Here is a 12927-nt window from a genome sequence, read left to right on the forward strand (position 1 = left end):
ACACACACAAAAAAAAGGTTAAATGGACTTGTTCCATTTTATCTTTACTTACTAATACATAGCTCCAAAATGGTGTACAGCTTTCTCAAAAAGAAAATTGTACCGCTTAACCCTTTTGAATGGCATTTTGAACGCTTTATAAAGGAACTAGGTTTATTTGGAAAAGCTTACGGGGCTTTACGCACACCTGAGCATTTTCCATTAAACTGCTTACACAGTCATTAGGGTTTCCATTGCAGGGTAGGGGTTAAGAGAGGAGGGTAGGGTTCCCAATCATGTATAAGGTGTCACACAAAAACCAGCTTTATATGTAATGCTTCTCTCTTCTACTCCCTCCGTAAAGAAATATAAGAGTGTTTAGATCACTTACGGAGGGAGTAACTCTCTTTACTGAACGTATATGACTTGCCATCATTTGTTAAAATGAAAATCCATATACTTGGGGATCAATCCACACCACATCTTAAACTTTTTTTTACGAGAATGCAGCTAGCAAATAGATACATATAATTCACAAGCATATTACCAACTTATATACCGGGGTTATGAACACATGATTATCTCATCTTCATACTGTTAAGCTTCATGCATTAGCCAACGCAACCAAAAGTCCGAACTGCTAGAAAGGGCTAGGCAATCCACATATACACTTATAAGCATAAAATTGTTAAGTAAATAAATGGATTACGTACGATAAATATGTAACTTGCTAATTGCCCATTACTGAATTCATGCAAGATAAAGTTCCTTGTTATTTCACTTCTCACAGGTGGAGTGACTAGTTGATGTTTCTTCACTAAATCGTGAAGACATTCTCTCTTTTTGTTCGAAACTGCTATTTGTTTTATTTATTGATCCTAATTAATTGTTTTTCCTGTCTACTACCATGAGCAACTAACAATCTGGTTTCATCCCTTGTTACGTACACCCTCCATTCACGAATATAAGATGTTCTAACTTTTCGTTAATTGGATGTATATAGGCACGTTTTAGTGTGTTTGTTCACCCATTTCAGTCTGTATGTAGTGCATATTAAAATATCCAAAACATTATGAATAGAGGTAGTATTTATTTTTTTGCGAAAGAAATGGAGGTAGTATTTGTCAAGACATAAGCTGGATGTGTCTACAATCTACATTGATCTCTTTTTTGCGATGAACGAACATTATTCTCGCTATGTAAAAGCGAGTTCATACCTTGTTTCTTACTTTACTAACAAATTTCATTTGATATGTGTAAATTAAGGCTCTTCCGAGGAAGATCAAGAAGGCAGCGGAGGAGAGACAGAGCTTCCTGAGATTGATGCCCACGGCGTGGACCAGGAGCTGAAGCACCATCTCCTGAAGAAGTACAGTGGGTACCTGAGCTCCCTGAAGCAAGAGCTATCAAAGAAGAAGAAGAAAGGGAAGCTCCCGAAGGATGCTCGCCAGCAGCTCCTCAGCTGGTGGGAGATGCACTACAAGTGGCCTTATCCCTCGGTATACAAATCTTCCAAGTTTCGAAATATGTGTAGTCTCACACTTCCAGTATTGATACTGAACATTTCTAGAACTTCTCTTCTCGATATAAACTTGACGACTTGCATTGTCCTACAGGAGAGCCAGAAGGTGGCGCTGGCCGAGTCGACGGGCCTGGACCTGAAGCAGATCAACAACTGGTTCATCAACCAGAGGAAGCGCCACTGGAAGCCGTCGGACGAGATGCAGTTCGTGATGATGGACGCGTACCATCCCCCTAACGCCGCCTTCTACATGGACGGCCACTTCGTCAACGACAGCGGGCTCTACAGGTTCGGCTAGCTTGGCCAGGCCTCGTCTCTTACTGGTGACCTTGGTCGGTGCCAATGGCGGCGACCGAGTGCCATATGCTGAAGCACTAGGTTACCGACGACCGAAGCTAGTTAAGTTAGCGTTTGTGTGCCGCATGCGAGCTGGAAGGAGGCCGCATGCTTATTTTGTTTATCATCACTACTTATACCTACCTACCTATCATTTATGCATGGACTCGATCGCTTTTGTGTGGTTTTGTAGCGATTGACGCGACCATATGGACAACCGCCTGTTTGCTGCGACATGCCTTGCTACGTGCATGCTTGAATAATTTGCCTTCTCTCTACCTACCTGTGCATCTTTCTGAATTTGTTCATGCCTGCTAATGATCGATATGGTTGCAAAGGGACGATCCAAAGTTCTTTATGCTTCAATCGTTGGTTGTTTTCTTCTTCGACTGCTTCAGTAGTTTGGTGTCCTTAACTGGTTTGGGGTGATTTTGCGGTTAAGTTTCGGGTGAGATCAAAATTGGATGGGTTTCGATGGTCTCTTGTAGCGGTGTATGGTGTAGCACAACCTGAACTTAAACCAGATTTCTTAGCCGACTTGATGCGGATTCGTGGAGATGAGACTCTACCGATCCTTGTCAGTGGTGATAATTCGAAGGAGAGATGAAAAGAACAATGACTATTTTGATAGTCGGTGGGCTATGATGTTTAATATGATTATCGAAATTGAACTCACCGATAGACAGTTTACTTAGGACAACTCGTTGCACATTCCAACGTATGAGAAGTTGGATAGGGTACTGCTAGTGTGGAATGGGAACAATAATATCCTTTGGTGTCGGTTCATGCGATGCAAAGAGCGATCTCAGATCATACACCATTGCTTGTAGACTCGGGCGAGGCGACTATCATCGCACGTGAATGGGCCATTCCGGTTAGGGAAAATACTAGTCTTGAGAGATGGCAAAATAAGATACGTCATTTAAAACAGTTTTTGCGAGGTTGAGCCAGAAACGAAAGTGTGATTTACAAATAAGAAAAAGAAAGATTTACTAGTTTAATTGAAGCTTTAGATTTAAAAGCAAAAAGTACCTTGCTTACGGTGAATGAGCAAAGTTCTAAGACCGAAGCTGAGCTAAGCCTTCGAGCGCTTCTTAAAGCATCTTTAGCCGCGCCCCCAACAAGGCCTCCCAGGTGATTTTTCGGTCGCCGGCGCCGAAAAATCAGCCTAGTCGCACCCCAAAGCCCCTTTTTTCGCTGGCTCGAGCCGAAATTGACATTGGCGGACCCAGGCCGAACTCGGCGCGCTGGGGGCGCCGGCCGAAATGTTTTTGGCGCGAAAATCGGCGGGCCCTCCTTGGCAGTGACTCGGCTCTTCTCGCCGCTTCGTTGTCCTCATCGCCTCGGTTCCCGCGGCGGAATCAATGCCAAAGCTGCCGCGCGCTGCCGCGCCGGTCAGCCTACTCCATTGATGCCTCACGGGCGGCGCAGTGAAGACGGGACGACGCGCGTCCCTCGCCCGCCACGCGTACGCGCGGCGCCTCCGCCTATATAAGCCGCCCCCAGCGCGCCGGTGACTCACATGCTCTCCATCGCCGACGCCCTTGTTCCTCGACACCCCCCGTTCCTCCCTCTCTTCTCGCCGTTTCCAGTTCAACCATGGCCAAGCGCTTCCCAGGCGATGGCGCGGCGGCGAATGGCTTCGGCCGCCGCCACTTTCACGAGGACGAAACTCGGCTCCTCTTTGAGGCCGAGTACCCGGTGCGGCCCGGGGTGTGGAGGATCAGCGCCGGTGGGGTCCCGGTGCCAGCGCCGCCCACCGGGGCGGCGCGGCGTGCGGAGATCGCGCGTATCCGCATCAATCTGCCGCAGGCGGCGAGGGAAGGTCCGAGGTACGTCCACGACAGCCCGCTGTGGGAGTCCTACTTCCGTCGCCGCCACACCGAGCAGCTCGAGGCCACCAACGACGTCGTGCCCTCCAGAAGGCTCAACTCCGAAGGCCGCCGCCGATGGTGGGGCGTGCCCGACCGCACGTTGGAGGCCATCCTTGAGTATATCGAGGGCGGCAACATGCCCAGGCTGGAGTACCCCGCTCCCCCGTCCTTCTCCCGCCGGCGTGGGAGCTCGTCGACGCCGAGGCGCATGGATCCGGGGGCGTCCTCCTCCTCGTCCGGCCGCTCGTCCGGCTCTCCCTGCCTCCGCCCCGTCAAGACGGAGCCCCGGGACACGCCGGTCAGCCAACGCACCCGCAGCTCCGGCGTCCGCATCGCCGACTCCTCCCCCACCTCTGGTCGCCTCGTCCTCGTTAGGCCGAATGTGGAGCCCGGCCTCCCCACGGAGTACGAGGCCATTGCTCGGCACGGCTTCTCCGACAAGGCCGCCCTAAAGTGGGAGCGGGACGACTACCTCCGCGATGAAATGGTCCGGCAGCGCAGAGCCCTGGAGGAGATAGCCGCCCGCAAGCGTGGGCGCGAGGACGAGAACGGCGTGGTGGTCCTCGATAGCGACGATGACGAGGATGCCCCCGGACCGTCCAACCGGCCGCGCCCACCAGGGAAGGGGTGCAGCAGGGACGGCGTCCACGGATGTAACGCCCCGGACACACCCGCCGGTGGTCGTTACTCCTGGCGGGTTCTAGACTAGCCCCACAGATCAATACTAGTCTTTTCTACACACTTTGTTCTCACTCGTGTGCACCCGGGAGCAACTTCCCGACCGGTCACCCATCCTGAAATTACTCGAAGCTGAGCACGCTTAACTTCGGAGTTCTGTCTGAATGGGCTTCCGGAAAAGAAGGAATTCCTTATTGATATGAGTAGTCTATCATCCGTATTAAGCCAGGCTATCACATACACCCCCACTCAGAGGAACCGACGTCCTCGTCGGGCCACATGAACATTCCCTCTTGGCACATACGTCTGTGCTTCCAGTCCGGCACATGTGCCATGCCGTGTGCCACGACGGGTCACGAACGTCATGCACAACATGACCGCGCACCTGTCCGCAAACATCCGTGTAACCACGAGGGTTGGCTCTGATACCAACTTGTAACGCCCCGGACACACCCGCCGGTGTTTGTTACTCCTAGCAGGATCTAGACTGGCCCCATAGATCAATACTAGTCTTTTCTGCACACTTTTTCCTCACTCGTGCGCACCCGGGAGTAATTTCCCGACCAGTCACCCATCCTGAAATTACTCCAAGCTGAGCACACTTAACTTTGGAGTTCTGTTCGAATGGGCTTCCGGAAAAGAAGGAATTCCTTATTGATATGAGTAGTCTATCATCCGTATTAAGCTAGGCTATCACAGCGGAGGAGGCGACGACGACGATGGCGGCGGTGACTACACGCAGTTCTATAGGCTCCTCGGCATGTAGAGCTTCAAGGGCGGCGGGCGGCGAGGAACGGCGAGGGCGACAGTAGGCCTAGTAGCGTTTTTTTTTCTTCTTTTGTAAAATATTTTAAATATGTATGAACTCGTCGAAGTTTGGTTGAATTTGCGGCTTGTTTGTGCCGGATCTTAGTTTTCAAAAAAATCATGGGCGCCGCGACTGGGGAACATTACGCCCCCAGCACGCGGTTTGCGCCGGTGCGCCCCCAGGGGGCGATTATTATCGCCTCCTGGGGCCCAACAGCTGGAGATGCTCTTAGATAAGAGGAGCTCAAATGGGCATTGCGCACCAAAGTGCTTAAGGTTGTCCAATGGGATGACAATACACAATTTTTCCATATGATTGTGAATGGCAAACATAGGAAGAAGAAAATTATTCAACTGGCACAGGACAAGGGGACAATAGGGCATGAGAACCTAAAGGCATATATCTCTAATTATTATAAACAACTCTTTGGACATCCGGAAGCAAGTACGGCGTCCCTAGACGAGTCTGTAATTGGTGATATTCTGCAGCTACAGGTAGAAGAGAACGATATTTTGGCTACACCGTTTACTGAGAAAGAGGTTCTAGATGCAATCTTACAAATGAAATCGAATAAAGCACCGGGACTAGATGGGTTTTCAGCTGATTTCTATAAGAAATATTGGCATATTATTAAGGGTGATCTTATGCCTATGTTTCATGATTTCTTTAGCGGTCATTTAGAGCTGTTTCATCTTAACTTTGGCATGATTACGCTATTGCCAAAGAAAGAAGAGGCAGTTCGAATTGAACAATTCAAGCCAATCTGTCTTCTCAATGTGAGTTTCAATATCTTCACAAAAGTGGGTACTAATAGACTGACACAGATCGCCCATTCAGTGGTACAACCGAGCCAAATAGCGTTCATGCAAGGACGACATATACTTGAGGGGGTGGTCGTTTTGCATGAAACGCTACATGAAATTCATTCGAAGAAGCTAGATGGGGTTATCTTCAAAGTGGATTTTGAGAAGGCGTATGATGAAGTTAAGTGGCCTTTCTTACAACAGGCAATGCGCATGAAGGGTTTTAGTGAGGTCTGGCGGAACCAAGTGGGTTCTCAAGTCCAGAAGGGTTTTAGTGAGGTCTGGCGGAATCAAGGTTAATGATGATATCGGTCATTATTTTCAGACACACAAGGGTTTGAGACAAGGAGATTCCATGTATCCTCTCTTGTTTAATATAGTGGCCGATATGTTAGCCATTCTTATTGGTAGGGCCAAGCAGCATGGCCAAGTGGAGGGGTTAGTCCCTCATCTGGTTGATGGAGGAGTATCCATCTTACAATATGCTGACGACACTATCCTATTCATGGAACATGACATTGCTAAGATGCGTAATATGAAACTTATTCTATGTATTTTCGAATAATTGTCTGGTTTAAAGATAAACTTTCACAAAAGTGAGTTGTTCTGTTTTGGGCAGGCCAAAGACGAACAAGACACATATAGACAATTGTTCGGGTGTGAATTAGGTTCTTTACCATTCACTTATTCGGGTATACCAATTCATCACATAAGTTATCCAATAAAGAATGGAAATGCATCGAAGATCGAATAGAAAAAAAGCTTAGTTGCTGGAAGGGTAAGCGAATGTCTTATGGAGGTCGGCTAGTGTTAATTAACTTAGTACTGACTAGTATGCCGATGTTCCTACTATTGTTCTTCAAAATTCCGAAAGGGGTACGGAAACAACTTGATTTCTTCAGATGTCGGTTCTTCTGGCAGTCAGATGAGGCCAAGAGGAAATACCGTCTCGCGCGTTGGGATATTCTTTGTCGACCAAAAGACCAGGGCGGTCTCGGTATTGAGAACTTAGAAATCAAGAAAAAGTGCCTCAAGAGAAAATGGCTCTACAGGTTAGAGACAGAGTCGGAGGGCATGTGGGCACAAATTTTGTGTAATAAATACCTCCAGTCCAAAACACTCACTCAGGTTACCATGAGACCAACAGACTCGCCATTCTGGAAAGGTCTTATGCGGGTAAAGGACCTATTCTTTCGGAGGGTCAAATTCCTCGTTGGCAATGGGATGTCAACAAGGTTTTGGGAGGATACGTGGTTAGGAGAGACGCCCCTGGCCGTACAATATCCTACCCTGTATAACATTGTGCAATGGAAGGAGGATTACATAGGCACAGTTTTACATATGATCCCCTTAAATATTCAATTCAGATTAGCACTAGTTGGTGAGCGATGGAATGCATGGATGCACCTGGTTCGGAGATTGATGGATGTTCAACTCTCTGATCAACCGGACTCCATGCAATGGAAGCTAGCTAGGAATGGTATTTTTACGGTAAAAACTTTCTATATGGATTTGATTAATTCTGGCCCGGTCCCGAGATCATTGCATATTTGGAAGATTAAGGTTCCTTTGCGCATTAAAATTTGTATGTGGCTTTTCCACAAACAAGTCATTCTTACAAAGGACAACTTAATCAAGAGGCGATGGGTAGGTAGTCCACAATGTTTGATACGTCCATTTTGCATCATGCTTTTATATCGATATTTATTGCATTATGGGATGTTATTACACATTATCTCACAATACTTATGCCTATTCTCTCTTATTTTACAAGGTTTACATAAAGAGGGAGAATGCCGACAGCTCGGATTCTGGGCTGGAAAAGGAGTAAATAGTAGAGACCTATTCTGCACAGCTCCAAAAGTCCTGAAACTTCACGGAAGTTATTTTTAGAATATATAAAAAATACTGAGCGCAAGAAGTACCAGAGGGAGGCCACTCACCAGCCATGAGGGTGGGGGCGCCCTACCCCCTGGGGGCGCCCCCTACCTCGTGGGCCCCCTGGTGGCCCTCCGATGCCCATCTTCTGCTATATGGAGTCTTTCGTTGAGGAAAAAATCATAAGCAAGCTTTCGGGACGAGACTCTGCCGCCACGAGGCGGAACCTTGGCGGAACCAATCTACGGCTCCGGCGAAGCCGTTCTGCCGGGGACACTTCCCTCCAGGAGGGGGAAATCATCGCCATCGTCATCATCAACGCTCCTCTCATCGGGAGGGGGCCAATCTCCATCAACATCTTCAGCAGCACCATCTCCTCTCAAACCCTAGTTCATCTCTTGTTTCCAATTCTTGTCTCTAAGTCTGGGATTGGTACCTGTAGGTTGCTAGTAGTGTTGATTACTCCTTGTAGTTGATGCTAGTTGGTTTACTTGGTGGAAGATCATATGTTCAGATCCTATATGCACATTAATACCCCTCTGATTATGAACATGAATATGCTTTGTGAGTAGTTACGTTTGTTCCTGAGAACATGGGAGAAGTCTTGCTATTAGTAGTCATGTGAATTTGGTATTTGTTCGATATTTTGATGAGATGTATGTTGTCTCTCCTCTAGTGGTGTTATGTGAACATCGACTACATGACACTTCACCATTATTTGGGCCTAGAGGAAGGCATTGGGAAGTATTAAGTAGATGATGGGTTGCTAGAGTGGTAGAAGCATAAACCCTAGTTTATGCGTTGCTTCGTAAGGGGCTGATTTAGATCCATATGTTTCATGCTATGGTTAGGTTTACCTTAATACTTTTGTTGTATTTGCGGATGCTTTCAATAGAGGTTAATCATAATTGGGATGCTTGTCCAAGTAAGGACAGTACCCAAGCACCGGTCCACCCACATACCAAATTATCAAAGTACCGAACGCGAATCATATGAATGTGATGAAAACTAGCTTGACAATAATTCCCATGTGTCCTCGGGAGCGCTTTCTTCTATATAAGAGTTTGTCCAAGCTTGTCCTTTGCTACAAAAAGGATTGGTCCACCTTGCTGCACTTTATTTACTTTTGTTACTTGTTGCTCGTTACAAACTATCTTATCACAAAACTATTGATTACCTATAATTTCAGTGTTTGCAGAGAATACCTTGCTGAAAACCGCTTATCATTTCCTTCTGCTCCTCGTTGGGTTCGGCACTCTTACTTATCGAAAGGACTACGATAGATCCCCTATAATTTTGGGTCATCAAGACTCTTTTCTGGCGCCGTTGCCGGGGAGTGAAGCGCCTTTGGTAGGTGGAATTTGGTAAGAAAAAATTTATATAGTGTGCTGAAATTTTCTATCACTTGTTACTATGGAAAGTAATCCTCTGAGGGGCTTGTTCGGGGTATCTTCACCTCGACCAGTAGAGCAAAGAGTTGCTCCTCAACCTACTCAACCTACTGAAAATGAAAATGTCTACTTTGAAATTCCTTCGGGTATGATAGAACAACTGCTAGCTAATCCTTTTGCAAGAGATTGAACATTACATCCTGATGAGCACCTAATATATGTGGATGAAGTTTGTGGATTATTTAAGCTTGCAGGTATGCCCGATGATGTTATCAAGAAGAAGGTCTTCCCTTTATCCTTGGAGGGAGATACATTGACATGGTCTAGGCTATGTGATGATATGGGATCATGGAACTAGAAATGATTGAAATTGGAATTTCATCAGAAGTTTTATCCTATGCATCTTGTTAATCGTGATTGTAATTATATATATAATTTTTGGCCTCGCGAAGGAGAAAGCATCGCTCAAGCTTGGGGGAGGCTTAAATCAATGTTATATTCATGCCCCAATCATGAGCTCTCAAGAGAAATGATTATCCAAAAATTGTATGCTCGGCTTTCTGATAACAATCGCACCATGCTCGATACTTCTTGTGCTGGCTCTTTTATGATGAAGACTATTGAATTCAAATGGGATTTATTGGAAATAATTAAACGCAACTCTGAATATTGGGATCTCGACGAAGGTAAGGAGTCAGGTATGACACCTAAGTTTGATTGTGTTAAATCTTTTATGGATACCGATGTTTTCCGTAAATTTAGCACTAAATATGGACTTGACTCTGAGATAGTAGCTTCTTTCTGTGAATCTTTTGCTACTCATGTTGATCTCCCTAAGGAGAAGTGGTTTAAATATCATCCTCCCATAGAAGTAAAAGTAGTTGCACCTATTAAAGTTGAAGAAAAGACTATCACTTATAATGATCCTATTGTTCCTACTGCTTATGTTGAGAAACCACCTTTTCCTGTTAGGATAAAAGATCATGCTAAAGCTTCAACTATGGTTCGTAAAATCAATATTAGAACCTATACACCTCCTGAGCAAGTTAAAGTTGAACCTAATATTGTTATTGTTAAGTACCTCTTGGCTGATAATATTGATGGGCATGTTATGTATTTCTGTGATGAAACTTCTAGAATTTCTAAACCTTGTGCTAAAGATAAACATAGACGTGTGGTAGGCATGCCTGTTATTTCTGTTAAAATAGGAGATCATTGTTATCATGACTTGTGTGATATGGGTGCTAGTGCTAGTGCAATACCTATTGACTTATACAAAGAAATTATGCATGATATTGCACCTGCTGAGTTAGAAGATATTGATGTCACAATTAAACTTGCCAATAGAGATACTATTTCACCAATTGGGATTGTTAGAGATGTTGAAGTCTTGTGTGGGAAAACTAAATATCCTGCTGATTTTCTTGTTCTTGGTTCCCCACAAGATAGCTTTTGTCCCATTATATTTGGTAGACCCTTCTTAAACACTGTTAATGCTAGGATAGACTGCAAAAAGGATGTTGTTACTATTGGTTTAGGTGATATGTCTCATGAGTTCAACTTTTCTAAATTTCATAGACAACACCGTGAAGAGGAATTGCCTAGTAAAGATGAAATTATTGGTCTTGCTTCTATTGCCGTACCTCCTAGTGATCCTTTAGAACAATATTTGCTAGACCATGAAAATGATATGTTTATGAATGAAAGAAGGGAAATAGATGAGGTGTTCTTTAAACAGGGACCCATTCTGAAACACAACTTTCCTGTTGAAATCTTAGGGGATCCTCCTCCACCAAAGGGTGATCCCGCGTTTGAGCTTAAACAATTGCCTGATACTCTTAAATATGCTAATCTTGATGAAAAGAAGATATATCATGTTATTATTAGTGCTAACCTTTCAGAGAAGGAGGAAGAAAAATTATTGAAAACTCTGAAGAAGCACCGTGCTGCTATTGGATATACTCTTGATGATCTTAAGGGCATTAGTCCCACTCTATGTCAACACAAAATAAATTTGGAGAAAGATGCCAAACCAGTTATTGATCACCAACGACGACTGAATCCTAAGATGAAAGAAGTGGTAAGAAAATAAATACTAAAGCTCCTTGAGGCAGGTATAATTTATCCCGTTGCTGATAGTCAGTGGGTAAGTCCTGTCCATTGTGTTCCTAAGAAGGGAGGTGTTACTGTCATTCCTAATGATAAAGATGAATTGATTCTGCAAAGAATTATTACAGGTTATAGGATGGTAATTGATTTCCGCAAATTAAATAAGGCTACTAAAAAAGGTCATTACCCATTACCTTTTATTGATCAAATGCTAGAAAGATTGTCCAGACATACACATTTTTGCTTTCTAGATGGTTATTCTGGTTTCTCTCAAATACCTGTATCAGTTGATGATCAATCTAAGACCACTTTTATTTGCCCTTTTGGTACTTTTGCTTATAGACGTATGCCTTTTGGTTTATGTAATGCACCTGCTACCTTTCAAAGATGCATGATGGCTATATTTTCTGATTTTTGTGAAAAGATATGTGAGGTATTCATGGATGATTTCTCCGTTTATGGATCCTCTTTTGATGATTGCTTAAGCAACCTTGATTGAGTTTTGCAGAGATGTGAAGAAACTAACCTTGTCTTGAATTGGGAGAAATGTCCATTTTGCATCATGCTTTTATATTGATATTTATTGCATTATGGGATGTTATTAGACATTATGTCACAATACTTATGCCTATTCTCTCTTATTTTACAAGGTTTACATAAAGAGGGAGAATACCGGCAGCTGGGATTCTGGGCTGTAGAAGGAGCAAATATTAGAGACCTATTCTGCACAACTCCAAAAGTCCTGAAACTTCATGGAAGTTATTTTCAGAATATATAAAAAATACTAAGCGCGAAAAGTACCAGAGGGGGGCCACTCACCAGCCACGAGAGTGGGGGCGCGCCCTACCCCCTGGGCGCGCCCCCTGCCTCGTGGCCCCCCTGGTGGCCCTCGGATGCCCATCTTCTGCTATATGGAGTCTTTCGTTGAGGAAAAAAAATCATAAGCAAGCTTTCGGGACGAGACTCCGCCGCCACGAGGGGGCCAATCTCCATCAACATCTTCAGCAGCACCATCTCCTCTCAAACCCTAGTTCATCTCTTGTATCCAGTTCTTGTCTCTAAGTCTGGGATTGGTACCTGTAGGTTGCTAGTAGTGTTGATTACTCCTTGTAGTTGATGCTAGTTGGTTTACTTGGTGGAAGATCATATGCTCAGATCCTATATGCACATTAATACCCCTCTGATTATGAACATGAATATGCTTTGTGAGTAGTTACGTTTGTTCCTGAGGACATGGGAGAAGTCTTGCTATTAGTAGTCATGTGAATTTGGTATTCGTTCGATATTTTGATGAGATGTATGTTGTCTCTCCTCTAGTGGTGTTATGTGAATGTCGATTACATGACACTTCACCATTATTTGGGCCTAGAGGAAGGCATTGGGAAGTATTAAGTAGATGATGGGTTGCTAGAGTGACAGAAGCTTAAACCCTAGTTTATACGTTGCTTCGTAAGGGGCTGATTTGGATCCATATGTTTCATGCTATGGTTAGGTTTACCTTAATAATTTTGTTGTAGTTGCAGATGCTTGCAATAGAGGTTAATCATAA

General features: G+C 44.7%; 1 protein-coding gene across 1 annotated transcript in view; it reads left to right on the forward strand.

Annotated features, from left to right (window-relative positions):
- The window catches only part of LOC119286807 (homeobox protein KNOX3-like), a 7546-nt gene extending 5431 nt beyond the window's left edge, over positions 1 to 2115 (forward strand). Inside the window, exons 5-6 of the mRNA XM_037566265.1 lie at positions 1246 to 1478; positions 1596 to 2115. Coding sequence (XP_037422162.1) covers positions 1246 to 1478; positions 1596 to 1799 — 437 coding nt within the window. The 3' untranslated portion in view covers positions 1800 to 2115. The remainder of the gene's footprint in view (positions 1 to 1245; positions 1479 to 1595) is intronic.
- Positions 2116 to 12927: the final 10812 nt, after the last annotated feature.

Source organism: Triticum dicoccoides, chromosome 4A (assembly GCF_002162155.2).
Source record: "Triticum dicoccoides isolate Atlit2015 ecotype Zavitan chromosome 4A, WEW_v2.0, whole genome shotgun sequence".
Taxonomy (NCBI): Eukaryota; Viridiplantae; Streptophyta; class Magnoliopsida; order Poales; family Poaceae; genus Triticum; species Triticum dicoccoides.